Below are 19,957 nucleotides of genomic sequence, written 5' to 3'. Positions count from 1 at the left end.
GACTACAACTAAAAATAACTTCAACTATTTCCTAGAAACTAGGAATTGACTAGACCAACTCAAGAATTAATTTGCAGTTTTGAGTTACTAACCGAAAAAAAGATTGTGAAATGTTGGAATGAGAAGGAGAAAACACAAATGGAATTCTATTTTATGTTTTCAAATTCACTTATATCTGGTAGAATTATTTTTTTATTTCAATGATCAAGATGTAAATGTTGATGTTGACAAATATATCCATAAAAATATTGTCAATTGATATTTATGAAAAACTATTAAAAAAAAAAACCTACACTTGAAATAATTGATTTAATTAAATAAATAAATATTTTATGTTTTTTAAATAAATTAAAATGTTTATCGTTTTTATTATATGCACATAGTAAGTGACATTTTATGGTTTATTTTGCATGTTTTATGAATTATTTTTATAATGTAATGTAAATGTTGATGCATTCTTCAAGTCAATTTGAACTCGTGAACGTAATGGTGCCACTTCTGGAAGGAAATTTAATAGATGGATCCCAATAATGAAATTTTAAAAATAATTGGATTTTTTTTTTTTTTAGTGTATCTCGATTTTGAATTAGAAAATATAAATTGCAAAATAAATACTTGCTTAAAAAAATTTTGTATTTCACACATTATAAACCTTTTTTTTTTTCGCTAAACGAAGACAATTTTTTTTAAAAACTATGTTAAACTAAAATATGTACAATATTATTCATTACATTGGATATTGTAGAATAATAATCATATACAATTTATAACATAAAACATTTTAATTCATAAATTAATTAACTTAATATTTAGTTAGTAAGTAAAATATTTTGTTATCAAACATTCATCGGAAAATATTGGAATACATTTTTTAAAACTACTTATTTTTAAATTTCTATTTTCAGATCACTATCCAAACATACTTTAAACTACTACTAAACTTGATGGAAATATATAAAATAATACGAACCTGGGGGATGGAGCAATGACCGAGACTGCATCTGTGGATTGGAGATTAAGAGACATAGCAAAGTTATGGCTACAATAGGCATCTCTTTTCATTAGAGAGCTGTATTAATTTCTGTTTGGATCTATATCTTTGTAAAGACAAAGGCAATAATGAATTATAAACCACCCATGATGGAAGAAAAAGAAAGAAAGAAGAAGATAATTTCTATGCTTTTAGGGACTTCACACCATTTGGGTTGGTTTTGTCATTTCTCTAACATAAAGAAAAGATCATAAAATGTTTGCATCATCCACCATGCAATGTTCTTCTCTTATTCTTCCCTTTTTCTAGAAGAGCTTCTTATATGAACAATCAACTACACTAATTTATTGTTTATATTTTATTTAATAATTTTGATGTAATTTTTATTAGTTTTGTGAGGCTATGAAGTATGTTTAGACCTTTTACATAACATATATCATGGAGTAAGTTTTTAGTTTAGAATTTACTACAAGAAAATTCACTTTTAGTAACAATATTTTTAGTGACACAATCAAATTTGATCTTTAAATACTACTTATAATGATGTAGCAAATAACATGTCCCAAAATGTACTAAAAAATACTAATAATAACCACAAAGTCTGTGATTTGAATTCCTCTACCCTTAATTGAAAAATAAATAAATAAATAACATGTCGCAAAACACTATTATTAGCAACAGTAAATAGCACTTAGTAGCTTATTACTATGTCACCAATTTTTTTTTTTTTTTTTAAATATTGAGAATAAAGTAGAAAAAATTTAAGACCCCTTATTTTTGTTTCCCTCCCTCATTTTCATTTTTCTCCTTATCTATTAAAAGGAAAAAGGAAAAGAAAAAGAAAAAGAAAAATAGAAAAACTTCATCCCTTTTGTATTTCATGTCTTGAATTTGCATGAAAATTCAAATAGGATTGCTCATTTTATATATCAACGTAGTATTTAAATCTTGAGCAAAAAACTTGTTATCTACACCTTAAGAGTTTGATCAAAATCAAATCAATGGGAGCCAAGTAGTTGGGGATTCGGAGTTCACATAGTCGAAGGATTCCCGATTTCTAATTCACTAGGGTAATTCATGTACTTTGATGTCTGCGCGTTTTTTATTCATCACATCAACAATAATATCCCTTTTCGTAACAGTGTTGTATTTTCAATTTCATGCCAGTCATTTGATTGTTTACATACAAGCAAATTGTATAATATTGTTGTTAAAACAACTTTCACAAACATGATATAGTGAAATATTCATTTGTTGTTAAATCCCTTTATGAGTACAACTTTTTATCGAATAAAAGCATTATCTCATAGAAGATATGGGATTTTGGAAAGTGCCATTTGAGGCAAGGAGTGAAAATTGTGAACTCCATGAGTCATGGTGCAAGGAGTAAATAAGTTATAAAATTGATATTTTTTAGTCATGAAGTCCACAAACACTTTAGGCCATACAAGGAATAGAATTCACAACTCTACTCCTCCCAACACTTTAGACCAAACACCCGGTAAGAGTTTTATGATAGAATTATATGATCATTTGTATATGTTAAAGATAATAGACATATATGCTACTTTCTTTGAGTTGATGTGCTTGACAAGATGGAAGTTAATAGAGACATCTCTCAGCAATGCCTTGTTCTTGAAGAATAACATACCTGATAAGAATGTTAAATGATCCCTCACCTCAAATGCCAAATGATATGTATATGTTCACTAAAAAATATGAAGAGAGAGAGAAAAAGAAGTTGATTTGATTGCAAATAATGGTTGGCAAGAAAATAAGCACAAAGCACCCATAGATTAACATGTAATTACATAGCAAAATATAAATTTCAAAAGCCTCGACTGACTTTGTAGGTAAAACACAAGGGTTTTCTCAACCAATGATGACACCAAGTTAGCTTTATTTCTTGTCACAATGATATTGCATTGATTCTATACACTTCATCATTGTTACATGTTTATTCATTTTGTTTTAAAAGAAGCCAAAAGGAAAGAAGAGTGATGATTTATACATATATACCTAAAAAGGAAAAGGAAAAAGAGAGATTCCTGAAAAAGTAATTGGAAACTTAGAACTTATTTATTTTTTAATATATTTAAACTAGTAATTTACAAATAATTAGCAAGAAGAATTCAAAAATTTATACATGGTGTGAGAGGAAACCATAAACAGAAGGGAAAAGATTTAAATTTAAAACTAAGCTGATCCAACCTTTAATACTAATCTCTTCTTACTCACTCTCCTAGGATTTGCTCTATCATTTCTCTGTTCTTTTAATCTCCACTTTTTAGATTTCATCTCTATCATTTTCATTTGTATCTTTCATTTTCTCAAAATAGCTTCCACCACTTTTCTTTCATTTCTTCTCTCTCCAATCACTTTCCTCCATTTCTCTGTCTTGTCTTTTCACTCCATCTTTTTCCTATTTCAAACTCACCCTTCTTGCATATTTTTCTCCTGTTCTTTTTCTTCTTCTACTTCAAATTCAGTCTCTACTTTGAAATGTCTAGACAAATAACCAAAAAAAAGAATTAAATCCATGCTAAATGAAATGGTTAGTTTTGGTTTGATTTAATTCTTTAAATCAGAATTTAGTTTGCTTTTTTCTTTCGTTTAGTGGACTTGATCTGAAGAGTAGTTTTGGTTTTCCTAGTCCTGAAATATACTACTTTGACTTTCTCCCAGAAAACTAGCTAAGCTTCAAACTTCCAATCTTAGCTAGCAGACAAGATTCAACTCAACAGTGGCCTCTAATTGCTAATCTGGTAGGTAAAGCTACATTAAGCTTGTATATCCTATAAAAAGGTTCAACAAATAATAGGATTCTTAGAGAGAGAGAAAAAACCATCCAAGACAAAAAAAAAAAAAAAAAACACAAGAAACTTCTATCCAATTTCATGGCTATAATATCAGTCTAAACAGAGCAACCATGTCATGCCATCCTTATATAAATCAAAGAGCCATGGTTTACAAGCATAGTGGAGAAATATGCTCTACTGGAGAAATTTTCCACAGAGAGAGAGATGAGGATACCTTAAATTTCACATAATAGGCCAAACTGTAAAGAATGACTATTGAATGAAATGCATAACCTCCAGTAAATAATACATCTACTTACATGTATGTGAAAATAAATTTGGATGATGCACAAACAGAATCTAACTCAACCAGTCAGAATTTGCAACATAGAAGGCCCTCCCTCCAACCTCGATACTTCCGGTAATGCCTACGTTCAGCTTTTACCATTTTAACCGGGCTACTATTCCATTCAGACTGTAATCTGTAAACCCAGAGAGTAAATATAATTAACATTAGATTACAATTTAGAAAAGGATATATAAAGAAGAAGCTTGTGAGGTGAAGTTAGATTTGCAACTTACATAGGAAAGGCAAAAGAACGTGTGCTTGTTGTGCTACTTTCTGATCGAAGCGAGATGCTTCCAGAATAAGCTATTGGTCCTGAGTAAGTAACAAGACTAGCTAGTGGATCTACAGCAGAGAAACTAGACTCGCCAATGTCGTGCAGGCTCTGATTTGAAACTAGTCTACTATCTGAAGTTCTATGTTCCAGATTGGTTGAAACTTGAGTTCCAATTACAGAATCACTTCTTTCATGACACTCCTGTGTTCCTGCACTGCTGGTCATGGGTGCTGGATAGTTTAAGTTGGGATTTCCATGATGTTCTTCTCCACCATTGGCCACGGGAGAGATTGAATTGAAATTAAGTGTAATACTTCCATTCTCAGATTCATTAGTACAACCTGAAGGATGCGTTGGGATGTTATTATCATTTGGTGGTTTTGCCGCAGCACCCAGAGCAGGAGTACCATTGCAAGATTCAACAGATTTGGAAGCCAAAGAAGGGTCTTCCGAGTTTACTTTTTCACCGGATATCTGAAATCAAAAGAAATCCAATCTACATCAACCAATTCTAAAAAGCATCACACATGAAATTTTTGAGCAAGTGGAGCTAAAATTGCTTTGTCCAAACAAACGTCCTTCAATATATTCAGATTAAAAATAAGACAAACATGTAGTGCACGAGAGGACATGATTAATAACTTGGCCAGAAATATGCATACCTGAACATCTATGTTGTCTAAAGACTCGGACGAATAACTTCTTTTAACTAGCTTTTGCATCAAAACTTTTGGCTCACTCAGATTGAATTTTTCTTCCTCTATCTGTGTCAAGTCCTTTGCATCATCATGAGTAGTCCACTCCATGGCAAAATGATCCTCTAAATAAACTTTATGATCATCTGCTATGAACTTGGACACCTCGGAAGAATTCTCTTTTTCTTTTATAGATCCTTCATTTTGGTCTTCCTCCAGAGGCATGATTTTACTAATTGACTTCTCTTCCGTACACTTAAAGAAGAAATTGTCCAGAGAAGATACCCCTTCATCAATGCAGATATCCTTCACATCATTGACATTAATTTCTTGGTCACAGACTATTGTTTTTGACACTTGACATTCTGTGACACTTTTGTCAACATATGAGAATGAGGGTTTCATACTGGATGGTGCCTCAAATGCACCAATACCATCAGCATTATTATCAAAAACATCTACGGACGAGCAGTTAATTTTAGTAGTCGTGCAACTATTCCCTTCACAAGCAGAATATGAAGATTGAATGACATCTTCCTGGTTTATTTTCTCTTGACATGAGAGACCAATTGGATTGTTACTCATGACCCGGCGTTGCAACTCAGAACTGCTGTAATTGCATTCGAGAGATTCTGGAGCACAATTTGGGCTGGTCATTGAATGGTAAAATGATGAGTCACTTTCTGCATATACATAATAACAAAGGAAGTTAGGGCAACAAATTGGACAAAAAAAAAGGTAGATTGACGAGTGTAAATTGCACCGAAATGATGAAGATGAAAATAGTCTTTTCTTTTACAAAACAACAGAAGATCATTAGGTAAACGAGCAGACAGGAAATAACAACAGGAACAAAATGTAAAACTTTCAAGTAGAATACAAGACAATAGAAAATGTTGTTAGTTTCATAGCTTACAAAAATCATGGAGGCAAAAGGACCTTCAAAAGAATCAAAACTTCATGAAAGATAGCATGAACACGCATCAGTCAGAAGATAGGGGCTACCCCTAAGCAAACCTGTCATAAAACATCAATTTATTGAAACAGAAATTTAACAACATTGTAAACTTCTGTGAATGGAAGACGAAGAAGAAAAAAGAAAAGCTGAGATTAAAAGGAAGAGACAAATATAAAACTTTGCAGTCCACCATAATATTGGCAATCGAACACAACAACTTTGTAGCCAGTTTGATGCTAAAACAGGGTGAAGAACAAAAGTCGTTCCAAGAAAGGGATCATAAGCTGCGACTGTAACCCATTACTCCATTAGCAACTCCAATATATTCTCCTCAGATATTGTAATTATACCAATTATTCTGAAGCAGAACAGGCAAATCTATTTTAATGATAATAAAAAGAAAAGGTTGAGTTCAAACTGGCAAAAGCCAAAAGCTAAAAAGAAAAGCCCCCAACTATTCTAACAGTTACATACAAAGAATAACATTGTCAGCTCCTAGGTGATTGACCAGGTGCCGAGGTCCGGCCCCTCCAGAATCACTCATTTAAGAACCATAAAGAATCAGCGAATTAATGTTAACAATTTACCATAAAAGGCAGTGACATCTCAATGAAAATTAACTAAATCTCAACACAGAACGCTCGAGTTAAATCAACAAAATCAGAAATATTCAGACTAAACTAAACATTCTGTAAAGAGCATATCAAAGTCATTATTACATGATAACTTGCTTCAAAATATAAAATTAAAAATTCTCTGGGCTATACATGCTGGGAATCCAAAGCCCTGTTACCAATACTCAAAAATAAAAAGAGAAAAAGACGAGTGGTAAAAAAGTTGGAAGAACTTTTCAAAAGCAAACAAAAACTTTCAACAGAAACATCATAACTTAAAATGATTATTCAAGCAAAAAATGAAAAAAAAAAATAAATAAATAATTCCCCCACCAATTCTCCTTTATCTTCAACTAATGATGAAATGAAATCAACCCCAACCCCCATCCTCCACCTCATTGTTAATGGGGAAACAAAGTAAACTAACAGAAAGAATTCAAAACATCAGAGCATGGGAAAAAGAAATGTGAACAAACAAGGAAGTCAAATATTCAAACAACAATATATAATACACAGAGTTAAAGAAGAAATTATGAAGAACAAAAATATCTACCTCCATGTAAAACCCAGAAGCAGAAATGGGAAGGTGAATAAAATTGAAGCAGAAACCCCCTGATAATATAAAATTGAAGAGTAAAAAATGGGCCAACGGAGCGCCCTAGTTTGGTGATTGAATTTATGGAACAGAGAGAAAGAGAGTGAAATTTGAATAAATGATGGAACAGAGTCAGAGAGAGCTTGGCTATTTCTGTTAACAGCCTCAAAAAAGGTTACCTGCCACGGCAGGTTACACAGAATCTCTCTCTCTCTCTCTCTCTCTCTCTCTCTCTCATTGCAATTAATAAAGGAAGAGAAAAACAAATGGCCTTACCGACTCCGCTCCCTAATTAATACTCCACAGATATCAGTATTCAATAATATTCCCTTCAATTAACCTAAACCTACAAATTACTTACCAAATCAAATATCTGCTCCTCCTCCTCCTTCTTCCCTGGAATTTCTCCTTGAAACTCCGCCGTATGCCACGTCGCCGATCACCGGACCAGAACAAACAAAAAGGCCGCCTTATGTTCCTTTCCGATTCTCCGATCCTTTGTCGCTTGTATCGTAGTTGAAAGAAGCTTTGTAGTTGTCAACTCCTCACTTCTCAGTCACTTTGAATTCTTCAAGAATTCTTCAGGTGTTGACAAACCAAATACAAATTTCAATACAGCCTCGTATTTTCGGGCGGGAAATTTATTAAGGTCTCTCGCCGGAAAATTCAACTGGCCGGAAATTACAGGAACTCCGGGGATTTGTAAACGGCGCTGCAGTAAGCTCCAGAATCCATTACTTTGTTGCCAAATGTATTAATATGAAAATTAATTGATTTATTTTTATTTTATTTTCTATTTTATTTAGCGGAGTGGGGACCACATATTTAGATTCATCGATCCCACAATTTTGACCTTCGTAAAAAAATGATAAAATAAACAGAGGGCCGTGATTGCGAACGGTCGTGCCTAGGCATGAAATCTTGAGCGCGGAATTGTGACTGTTGGATTTTTATTTTTAGATTTAAAAACAATTTTCAAGAGTGTAACAATTTAGTTCTGATGTATAATAAATAACAAATTAATCTATGTATTTTATAATTTGTGATGCCTTAATTTCTATCTTAAAAAATATTATTATGACTTAATTAAATTATTTATCCATGTAAATTGAAAATTTGATAAGGGATTAAACTCACAGTTACTTTTGATGATATTTAGTAATAAAGATTAAATTATTACAAATTTAAACATGTAAAGAAGAAATTGTTACAATTGAAAAAGTATATAGACTAAATCGTCATTTTATAGTTATTGTGAGTTGAAGTTTGTTCAAATTTAGTCCATATATTATCTAATGTCTAATTTTAATTCTTATATTTCAAATAAATCTTAAGTTTTAGTCTTTCAAAATTAGTTTTTATCCAAATAAGTTAAATAATAATAATTTTTATCCAAAAAAATATAATAAGTGAATATATATTTTTTAGGATCAAATTAGAGTTGGCAGCGGGGACGAGGCGAGGCGGAGGCATCCTCCGTCCCCGTCTCCATGGGGGAAATTCTCTCCCACCCCAGGGAAACGGGTCCCCGCAGGGAATGCCCTACTAATTCTCCGCGGGATTCCATATTTTTCTAATTAAAATTGTATTTGAAATTTAATTAAAATTTGGACTTCACTTTTAGGTTTAGATTTAGAATTTAGATATTTAATATTGGGTTCCACAACACTATAAGTCTATACATTATAAACATACATATAAATAAGTTATTTTATATATTTATAAAATATGAAAAATATAAATATATCAAATTGGGGTCGGAGTCGGGATGGGAATACCGTCCCCGTCTCCGAACGGGGTCCAAAATTTTTTTTCGGTTTGACCATCGGGGATTCGGGGGCGGGGTCACGGGGATCCGATTAGATCAAATGAGTTGTTTCGTAAAATTAGTCAAGACATGCCTGAATGGATTTGGATACTGTTGAAAAGTTTAAAAAAAAAAACATTGTTTTCAAAATTCATAAGTAAAAATGTTAATTTTTTTTTTTAAAGAAAAATAGATAATAAATTAGTTATGGAAACTCAATTTATTAAAAATAAGTAGATTAAAATGAGAAATTTGAAAGTAATGGGCTAAAATTTAACTAAGTGGCTTTTATGATTATCGGTATGACACGTGGCATTGGATGGTCATTTGGCTCACACGTGTCTGCAAACTACAAAGTACATGGAAACTTTAATATGACGTACAGTGACGTGAAGTTGGTGGGCCCAGGATAGTTTGCACTCTTCGATTAATTTACAGTCGTGAATTATTCTCTAATGTGGAAAATAAACATAAGTGTTAATAAATAAATGAGTGGTTGAAATTAATTGTAAATTATGAATTGTTATTTAAATGTTATTAAAAGATTGTTTAATACAATTCAGGAACTAAGAAAAAAATATATGTAATGATGGAAATGAAAAACAAAATAGAGAATTGACCAAATATGATTATGATTGGTTAGTTATTTGGAAATTAAAATTTGAAAACAATTGATTTAATATGAAAAAGAAAAAAAAAAAAAAAAGAACTGCCATTTATGTTCTCCATGTGTTAGAAATATGTGTTTGGTAATATTATAAATATTATTGTAATGGTCGAAAATTTCAAGAAAATTATATTTAATATTTTGCTTCTTTTCCGATTTGTATGTCGGAATTTAAAATTTTGGAATTTGGTTATTTTTGGCGGTAAATCAATTCAAATTAATCTTTTCAATTATTGAGAATTGAATTTAAATTCTGATTTAATTGGATTAATGGTTGAGATTTTATTTCCTTTAGAATTTTATTTGAATTTTGGAAATAATAAGTTTATTTGGAGTTATTTGATTGAGAGATTTGGGTAGTTAGGGTTAAAGGAATTATATATATATATATATATATATATAATTACTTAGGGTTTGGTTAAAAAGGATATAAATTGGAGTCTCGGTATGCATGCAAGTCGAAAAAAAAAAAAAAAACCAAATTTTCTTCTTCTCCTTTGCGTGCTGCCAAACCCCTCCCCCCCAATTTCTTCTTCTCCCAACTGTGCGAGGACCCATGGTCAGCCCAGCCGCCGACACCATTCAGCCCAGCATCGATGCTCGGGTTCACGCTAGTCGTTGAGCGTCCCTCGTTGATGCCCAGTCATAGCCGCTAGCCTCTAACACCGACTCCAGCGTCCGCCCACCAGATCCAATCGACATCTCCAGCTTCTGTTCGCGCAAGCCTCTTCCAGCTGTCGTTCACTATCGGTCCCCGTGCGTTGTCAGCGACAGCCTCCTTTTCTCGTCGAAGTTCTTCGAATTTTATCGTTTCAGGTAAGATTTTGGACGTTTCAAGTCTGTTCTTGTTTGACTCCTTAGTGCCCAATAAATTTCTGGTATGATTTGAGTTACCCATAATGTTTTGAAGCTTTGATCAAAGTTTCGAGGCGTTTTTCAACACTATCCAGCAGCTTCGACGGTGAGCTTTAAGCGTTTTCGACATACTTTGTGGATAAGGTGTTGAAGATTTAGATGTGGGTTCGTATAGTCTTGAATACCCACGAAGTTTTAACTTTGGTTTTGGTTGCATAATGACTTAGGAGGTTGATCTTGGCAATTCTTGATACTTCCAGCTTGGGCACTATTAACTTAAGGTTGGAAGTGGGTTTGGAATAAACCTCGCATTGGGTAAGTATTATGATCTTGAGGGTCTTCTGAATAGTTGTTAGTTTTGAGTTTTGGTCTTTACTGGGAATTTGTTTCGATTATGGTTTGATAGGGATTTAATTCAAAGGCCAAGCTAGGCTAAGAGGAAAATTACTTCGCTTCTTTCCGGCATAAAAATTGAGGTAGGTTATCTACTGTCGGTTTGCCTTCGAACCCAAGTTGGTGTTAACAATTGATTACGCTATTGTGTTGAAATATTATGTCATATTTTGTTGGATTGTTGGGGAGGAGGGGGGAAAGGGAAGGGAAGCTTATGATTATGCTATGGAATATCATTACTTTGTACTGTGTAGTAGTTATTTGTTGGATAAATTGTGAGACTGTACTGGCACCTAAACATGATTTATGATCCTGATTGTATGCTTATGCCTATCGGGCAATGCACATCACATGTGTGAGTTTTTGGGTTCACACCTTATGCATATGTTATGGTGTTCCTTTGGGGTCACCACTTATGCCTATGACTGTGTCCCTTCAGGGCCACTACCTATGAAAGCGTGCCTTCGGGTTCACCCCTTATACTTATGCCTATGCCTATGCCTACGATGAATGTGGTACATTTGAGTCTCGATAGGAAGGCTAACAGTTCACCTAGTGGGCCTAGTAGTGGGTCATTTATTGGGAATATTTATATACTCATCCTTTTTCTTTCATATTTTCAGGTAAAGGTAAAGATAGACCGATGAATGACAAGAGGGATCCATGACCTGACAGTTTGGACATGTTATTAAAGGATCTCTCAATGAAGAGTTCCATGAGCGCGTTCGGATCGCTCCAATTTCATCGTGACCGAAATACACCATATACATTCAAACGCACAGTTATGCAAACAAACAGTAATTAACGACATGCTTTGAACAAAAAATAACAAGGGACAGGGTTCTCATACCAGTTGAAGACGCTCTTCGAGCTATGGAACTCAATGCAGCGGAAGACCTCTACCCGATCAACAAACACCCAGCAGATGCGTCGGCTACAGCAGCACGAACAACTGCAAACAAACGAACGCAGTGGGGACGACACCACCAGAAAAGAGCCCTAGTATTCTCAGAGTGAGAATCCAAAGCGTGGTCTTTAGTGAGTTTGGTAGAGGTAGGAGGAAGAACTGATCGTATAGACGATAAACAAGTGGGAGAGTATAGGAAGCTATCGCATAGCTAGATGCTTACCGCTTAGAAGAAACTACACAATTGTGTAGGTTTTACTGAACGATCGTTTAGGAAAAAGTAGACGATCGTTTAGCAAACACGACACAATATACGATCGTTTAGGAACTAGCGTGCGAACGTTTAGGCGTGGGGTATACAATCGTTTAAGCACTAAGTGACTATCATATAGGCTCTTGACTTAAGCGATCGTTTACGTTTCCACACCAATAAAAAACCTTACGAACTTTTCAAAACCTCACAAAATGAAACAAATTTTCATTTTTATTCTTCAGATACAATAACCGACGCAGTTTTCCCACTAACGCACGTCCGAGATAGTTTTTAGGTTAATTATCACATAATTAACCAATTAAATTATTAATAAATATAACCATATTATATTATTACCCTATAGTTCGATATCACATATCTACTACAGTAGTTTCTCCTCTACTTAATGTAAATCATATTTATATCTAATTTCTTCGAAAATAATGTATCTCATACATTTAACCAATTATATCATATATAATTAACCAGTCCAATTATATCATATATAATCGAACTTCCTCTTGTTAATTTGAACATTTCAAATTAACCCAAAACAACTGATTCTCGACATTATCCAAGCTACCCAGGGGACCTAATGGACTCGTGGCTCGAAGTTCCAACGGTCCGTGAATAGCTGACTAAACTCTTTAGCCACGAGATCTACCATCTGTTAACTGTCAGGCATTCCACTAAAGACCAAACGCTGAACTCTTTTTACCACAGATATATTTATGTGTACATTGGATATAACCAATGATGAGTACGATGACCTTTCACAGATGCCCATAAGTACAACTAGGCTAAATTACCGTTTTTCCCTTGTAGTTATCTCACTTCTTAAGTACCACTGATTCATTCAATGAACAGTACAACATAGTCCAACTATGTGTGAACACCTCTCGAGCCAAGAGAGGTGGGCACATCGTTCAAGCCTCGGAATTAGCCCTTAAGGGAGTTATCTATATACTTAATCCCTACCTTGGGAAGGAGTGAATTCCAACTTGTGTAGCTGAGTTCCCAGTTCCAAATCAGACGAATCCCTAAATGGGGTAGGTTGAATTGGCAACCTGGCAAATCGCACCCATACAAATCAAAGGACCGCCCTTAATGCAGGAATTCCCAACTCACTTAGGGTTGAAATCATATTACCTATGGTCATCCTAATGAAAATGAATCTCTGTCAATGAACGGTGTTATATAATGAGACTTAACACTTCGTGGTCAAGTCTTATACAACTCTAAACTTTGTATAGGACGCCCCGCTCGCTGTCCCCAACACGAATGATTAAGATCAGACCATCTGTGACAAGCCACAACATTTGTGATCATTCCACAAAGCGGGTCGCATCCGTAATGTTACCAGGATAAGGTTTTCCTTCTTTATCCATATACTACAGATCATTTTGGTTATCACTCAAGACATGATTCATTTGTATGTCACCACATACATGCTTAAGTTACATACAGATAACCAGGGATTTTAAGTTTATTGGTTTGTAGTAAAGCAAATAAACATGCAACTGAGCAAAAAACAAGATGTGAAGTAAAATATCGTATATTATACAACACAAGCGTTCGTAAAAACTGTTTACAAACTACAGGACACGAGACTTTAGGGCATCAACCCCAACAATTATCGCTTCTGCACTTAGGTTTCATTTGATAGGGTCTTATTTAGGAGTCTAGCATTTTAAAATTTATAATTTTTTTCCATTTTTCCATTTGTTAATTTTTTTAGTTGCTATTTATTCTAAAATTGAGTCAGGGGTACCCCGAACAGTATCTTCAAGATTTTATTACTTGAGCTTTATAATAAAAGTTTGATTTCTTTTAATTAATATTTTTTTCTTTCCTCGAGAAATTTATTGTTAAGCCTATGCAAGCACATAGTAGCATCCTAGAAACCTAATAGAAATTTGGGTCATTAAAATTGGTATCAGAGCCTAAGTTTTAGGTTCTGTAGACTGAATTACATCATGAGTCCAAAATCCCTTCTGGCCCACAAATGGATCTTTCGTCATCGCCAGGTATGTCCCTTAAAAGAAAGTTCTCTAGGAATTTATGCATGAAACTTTACCTGAATTATAGTCATAATTGACGGGATTTCTTGTAAGAGTTTTGTTAAAGTGTCTCCATGTGGTTATCAGGATATGGCACCGTGAACTAGAGGAAGCGGCAGTCGAGATAAGAATGTTATTGGGGAGCATGACACTGATGTAAAAGACCATGAGGTGCAAAGCCAAAGACGCGGGACCCACCACCTCTTGACCCTTCTGGGTCAACCTGGCAAAGGGTTAAAATAAGAACCAGGCCTCAAAATTCGAGCATGACCTCGCCAGGACCGTCACTCTCAGAGATACCTGCGGAGTACACTGCCATAACTGCAGTAATTAGGAATGTGGTCACGAAGGTTGTGGTACAGAATCTAAGGGACATTGTGTCCAAGTAGATAGCTCAGCACGTGCAGTCGCAGCAGATGCCACCTTCGTCGGCCCCGACACCACAAGTTCAGAACTAAGACAGGGTACCGAATTAGGTTGTGGCAGGCCCTTCCTTGGAGGTCGGATATCTACGGGACTTCAAGAAGTATAATCCTCTGAAATTTAACGGGTTCCTAAAAGACCCTATTAAAGCAGAGTTGTGGTTGTCTACTATGGAAGGGATTTTTCAGTACATGAAGTGCTAAGAAATTGCAATGTGTTGCCTTTGTTCTCGTCGATAATGCCAAATGCTGATGGTGCTCAGCTGAAATAATGATAGAAGCTAATGGGAGCCAAGAAACGTGGGACTAATTCAAGGAGCGATTCTATGAGAAGTACTTCTCTGCCCACGTGAGGTACAACAAGTAGGCCAAGTTTATGAACCTGATGACCATGACAGTGGAAGAGTACGAGGAGGAGTTTGACAGATTGTCTTACTTTGCCTCTGACTTGGTGTCTACTGAAGTGAAGAGGATTGAAAGATTTGTTCAGGGGCTTCGACACGGGGTGCGAGCTATTGTGCAAGCTTTTTAGCTTACCAACTATGCAGCAACGTTCCGAGCGGCAACATTAATGGGTTGTCCCTCGAGGCTAGAGTCCTGAAGTCCTTGACGACAGAACCTACCTCAGGATATAAGAGGAAAGCTGAGTAGAAAGCATCGGAGCCTCCACAGAAGGTTTAAAATAGAGATAGATCACTAGGGCACATCAAGCAATAAGCTACTAATACAGGAGGGTCTAAAGGGATAAGCCTGTGTACAAGTTGTGTGGAAGTGTCATTAGGGAAGTTGACTAATTAGTACAGGGACTTCCTTCAGGTGTAAGTAGGCAAGGCATGCGGCCGACCAATGTCCTAGAAGTGGTTCTGGAAGTGCAGGGGGTCAGCCCCCGAATTCATACCAGAAAAGTTCAAATCGACAGTAATAGCATGGTCGGGTCTATGCCACCAACCGTTGAAAGGTTGAGCAGTCTGGAACAGTAGTGAGATGTACACTCTCAATCTTGGGGCACCATGCTTTGGTATTATTTGACTATGGATCATCTAATTCTTTTATTTCGTCGTTGTTTTTAAAGCATACTATACTAGCTCTAAAGCTTCTGAATTATGTTTTATCAGTGTCTACTCCGGTAGAAGAAATTATGATAGTAAACGAAAAGATAAAAGCATGCCAGTTAGAAATAACGAATCGTACCCTTAATGTAATTTTAATAGTGTTGGACATGAGTGACTTTGATGTGATTCTAGGCGGCATGGATTGGTTGGTTGCCAATCGTGCTAGCATAGACTGTTCTCGTAAGGAGGTGATTTTTAATCCTCCTATGGAAGCTAGTTTTAAGTTCAAAAAGTTCGGGACTGTGGTCTTGCCCAAGGAAATTTCAGTTGTGAAGGCCAAGAGGTTGCTTAACCAAGGTACCTGGAGTATCTTGGCTAGCGTAGTTGACACCAGAGAAACTGAGGTTGTCTTAACCTCAGAACTAGGTGTGAGAGAATACCCAGATGTGTTTCCAGAGGAACTTCCAGGTTTGCCTCCAACCAGAGAGAGTGATTTTGCGATAGAGTTGGAGTCAGACACTATTCCTATATCTAAAGCTCCGTCCAGAATGGTTTTGGCCAAATTGAAAGAACTTAATGTTTGCAAGAACTGCTTGATAAAGGGTTCATATAGCCTAGTGTATCCCTCTGGGGTGCAACAGTATTGTTCGTAAAGAAGAAAGATGGCTCGTTGCGGTTATGTATAGATTATAGGGAATTAAATAAAGTGATTATTAAGAATAAATATCCCCTCCCTAAAATCGATGATTTGCTTGATCAGTTGCAAGGTGCCATGGTGTTTTCCAAGATCAATTTACGTTCAGGATATCACCAATTGAGGATTAAAGATAGTGATATTCCCAAGACCGCATTTCGTTTTAGGTATGGGCATTACGAGTTTATGTAATGTCGTTCGTGAAGAATCTCTTACCGAAGAGTTCCATGAGCACGTTCGGATCGCTCCGATCTCACCGTGACCGAAATACACATTATACATTCAAAACATATAGTTATGCAAACAAACACTAATTATCGGCATGCTACGAACAAGATAATGAGTGCCATACTAGTCGAAGACGATCTTCAATCTTCGGCACTCAAAGCAGTCGAAAACCTCCACGCAATCTACCAATGCCCAGCGGAAGCTTCGACTGCAGCAGTACGAACAACCGCGAACACGAATGCCGTAGGGACGACACCACCAGAAAAGAGCCTCGGGTATTCTTGGAGTGAGAACCCAAAGCATAGTCTTTGGTGAATTTGGTAGAGGAAGGAGGAAACACGAATCGTGTAGGCGATAAGCAAGTGGGAGGAAAAAATACGCTATCGCATAGCAGAAGTACTTATCGTTTAGGAAAAGCTGCACGATCGTGTAGAATTTACTGAACGATCGTTTAGGAAAAGGTATACGATCATTTAGCAAAATTGGCACACTATACGATCGTTTAGAGAAGCTATCCGATTGTGTAGGAAATAGCGTGCGATCGTTTAGGCGCGAGGTGGACGATCGTTTAGGTGGCGAGGCAACTATTGTTAGGCTTCTCATTTTGCGATCGTTCTCTTTCACCAAATGCACGTTCACTCTTTCTTTTGAACGATTGATCAAAATGAAAACTATTTTCACAAATTTCATCGGTTACAATAATCGATGCTACCCCACTAACTCCCACGTCCGAACGTGATTTTTTGGACTTAGTTATCATATAATCAACCAATTAATATAATAAATTCTCATATTATATTTTTATCCTATAGTTTGATAATCACATATCTACTATAGTATTTTCTCTCTACTTGATATAAATCATATTTATATCTAATTTCCTCTAAAATAATGCATCTCATACATTCAGCCAATTATATCACATATAATTAACCAGTCCAATTTATATCACATATAATCGAACTTTTCTCTGTCAATTTGAACATTTCAAATTAACCAAAATACTGGTTCTCGACTTTATTCAAGTTACCCAGGGGACCTAATAGACCTGTGGCTCGAAGCTCCAACGGTCCGTGAATAGTTGACTAAGCTCTTTAGCCACAAGATCCACCATCCGTTAACTGCCAGGCATTCCACTAAAGACCAACAGCTGAACTCTTCTTACACAGATATATTTCTGTGTCCATCGGATATAACCAATGATGAGTACGATGACCCTTCACAGATGCTCGTATGTATATCTGGGCCAAATTACCATTTTGCCCATGTAGTTACATCTCACTCCTTAAATACCACCGATTCCTCTAATGAACAATACAACATAGTCCAACTATGTGTGAACACCTCTCAAGCCAAGAGAAGGTGTATGGCGCCACATTGTTCAAGCCCTGGACCTCTTGAGGCATCTTAGGACACATGTCCTTAGACAAAGTGACTCTATGCCTGAACAGCAGTAGACCCCTCCTAGAGTCCTACATCAAGTACTTGAGCAACATCTTGTCAATGTACGATGCCTGAGACAGAGCTAGCACTTTGTTCTTATGATCACAAAAGATCTGTATACCTAGAAACTGAGCCTCTCCCGAATCTTTCATTTGGAATTGGGTCGTTAGCCAGTTCTTAACTGTAGTCAATAGACCTACATCATTCCCAATGAGTAGGATATTTTCCACGTACAACACTGACAAGACTACTAAAGCGTTGATGATCTTCTCGAGATCCATGGCCTTAACCCATTCATCTCGGTCAACATCCTTCAGTGCCTTCTTATAAGACAATAGATCCTCAATGTCGCCATATGCTACCATAGCAAGGATTTCTATGAAACCCAGATAGCGAACGGATGGGTTCGCAACCCTTCCACTATGTCGAGGTTCCCTCAAATTTTGAGATGGAACTGACCTATTGGATGAACTCTCATTAACAGCTCTTGCTGATGTAGCAGGCTCTTCAACAATTCTTGTTGAAGTTTCAGTAGTTGCATTGAAAAGCTCACGCAACACGACTTTGCTTCGTGGACTGTGCTCCCTTATATGATCCTTCTCCATAAAAGTAGCATTTATCGAAACAAACACCCTATTTTCCATCGGATCATAAAATAACCCCCTCGTGTACCTTTGGGGTAGCCTACAAAGAGGCATAACCTCGACCATGGTTCAACCTTTTTGGGACTAGCCTCAAGCACATATGCAGGGCAACCTCAAATGCGGAAGTGACGTAAACATGCTTTACGCCCGTTCCACAACTCCAAAGGTGTTCTTGCAACACTCTTGAAGGGAACACAATTGAGTATGTATACCGCAGTCTCCACTGCGAACCCCAAAACGAGTCCGGTAAGAAAGCGTAACTCATCATCGAGCGAACCATGTCTAACAAGGTCCTATTTCTCATCTCCACTACACCATTCTACTGAGGTGTACCTGGCGCTGAGAGTTGGAAAACGATTCCATGTTCTATCAAATAGTCCTGGAATACCGAGTCCAAAAATTCTTCACCTCGATTCGATCAAAGTGTGTTAATCCATCTATCCAATGCATTTTCAACTTCAGCCTTGAACTCTTTGAACTTTCAAAGGATTCAGACTTTTGTTGCATAAGATAAACATACCCGTACCTTGAGTAATCATCAGTAAAACTGATAAAATACTCATAGCCACCTCGGGCTCGCACATTCATAGGACCACAAAGGTCAGAATGTACTAACTCAAGAGGCTCCTTGGATCTATAACCTTTTCCAGTAAAAGGTCATTTAGTCATCTTACCCTCAAGGAAGATTCGCACACTGGCAAAGAATTTTCTTCTAACTCACTTAGAAGTCTATTCTTCACCAATCTCTCAATCCTATTGAGATTGATGTGCCCTAAACGAAGATGCCAAAGTTGGGCATTTTCTTTTGGAGAAATTCGTCGACATTTTGATTGAGTTATGGCAGTTCTAAACATTTCAGTATTATGGAGGGAATTAATGGCTAACGGCCTTAGCACATATAAATTCAATTCTAGATTTGCTATGCAAATAAAAACACCATCTTTATGCGCTTTATCCATATTAAACAAGATAGTATATTTACATTGCAATAAATACTTTACAGAAATAAGGTTCCTCTTTAGCTCAGGAACAATATATACATCATGTAAAACAAGAAACCTATTTTGTAAAGCTAACTGGAGTCTTCCCACTGCCACAGCTGAGACAACGGGTCCGGTGCCTACTCGCATCGTCATCTCATCAGCCTCCAGCTGTTGCCAAGATCTAATCCCCTGAAAAGAAGAACAAACATGATTAGTGGCGCCTGAATTAATTATCCAGGCAGAATCATCATTCTCCACTAAATAAGTTTCAAAAA

At 36.1% G+C, this 19,957-nt stretch overlaps 1 protein-coding gene and 1 long non-coding RNA gene across 11 annotated transcripts; one reads left to right on the top strand and one right to left on the bottom strand.

The window, feature by feature from the left end:
* Nucleotides 1-2,389: 2,389 nt before the first annotated feature.
* LOC120076323 lies at nucleotides 2,390-8,055 on the bottom strand. Of its 10 annotated transcripts, XM_039030109.1 has the most exons (7): nucleotides 7,636-8,053; nucleotides 7,233-7,291; nucleotides 6,256-6,423; nucleotides 6,024-6,124; nucleotides 5,075-5,790; nucleotides 4,372-4,886; nucleotides 3,875-4,271 (listed from the first exon to the last, which is right to left on the bottom strand). In XM_039030109.1, the coding sequence occupies exons 5-7, from the start codon at nucleotides 5,762-5,764 to the stop codon at nucleotides 4,163-4,165; spliced, it is 1,314 nt and encodes a 437-aa protein (XP_038886037.1). In that variant the 5' UTR covers nucleotides 5,765-5,790; nucleotides 6,024-6,124; nucleotides 6,256-6,423; nucleotides 7,233-7,291; nucleotides 7,636-8,053; the 3' UTR covers nucleotides 3,875-4,162. The 10 variants fall into 10 exon arrangements, 9 of the variants coding, with proteins under 9 accessions (XP_038886037.1, XP_038886034.1, XP_038886040.1 ...); XR_005481497.1 differs by lacking the exons at nucleotides 6,256-6,423; nucleotides 7,233-7,291 and adding an exon at nucleotides 2,390-2,642 and having other exon boundaries at nucleotides 4,110-4,271; nucleotides 7,636-8,054; XM_039030106.1 differs by lacking the exon at nucleotides 6,256-6,423.
* Nucleotides 8,056-10,233: 2,178 nt separating this feature from the next.
* LOC120076840 lies at nucleotides 10,234-12,355 on the top strand. The gene is made up of 3 exons (XR_005481656.1): nucleotides 10,234-10,918; nucleotides 11,010-11,079; nucleotides 11,620-12,355. It is a non-coding gene; the product is annotated as an uncharacterized LOC120076840 (long non-coding RNA).
* Nucleotides 12,356-19,957: the final 7,602 nt, after the last annotated feature.

The sequence above is a fragment of the Benincasa hispida genome, chromosome 4 (assembly GCF_009727055.1).
Source record: "Benincasa hispida cultivar B227 chromosome 4, ASM972705v1, whole genome shotgun sequence".
In the NCBI taxonomy this organism is placed as follows: domain Eukaryota; kingdom Viridiplantae; phylum Streptophyta; class Magnoliopsida; order Cucurbitales; family Cucurbitaceae; genus Benincasa; species Benincasa hispida.
Note: the sequence above shows the minus strand (reverse complement) of the source record. Positions and strands in the feature narration are given on the sequence as shown.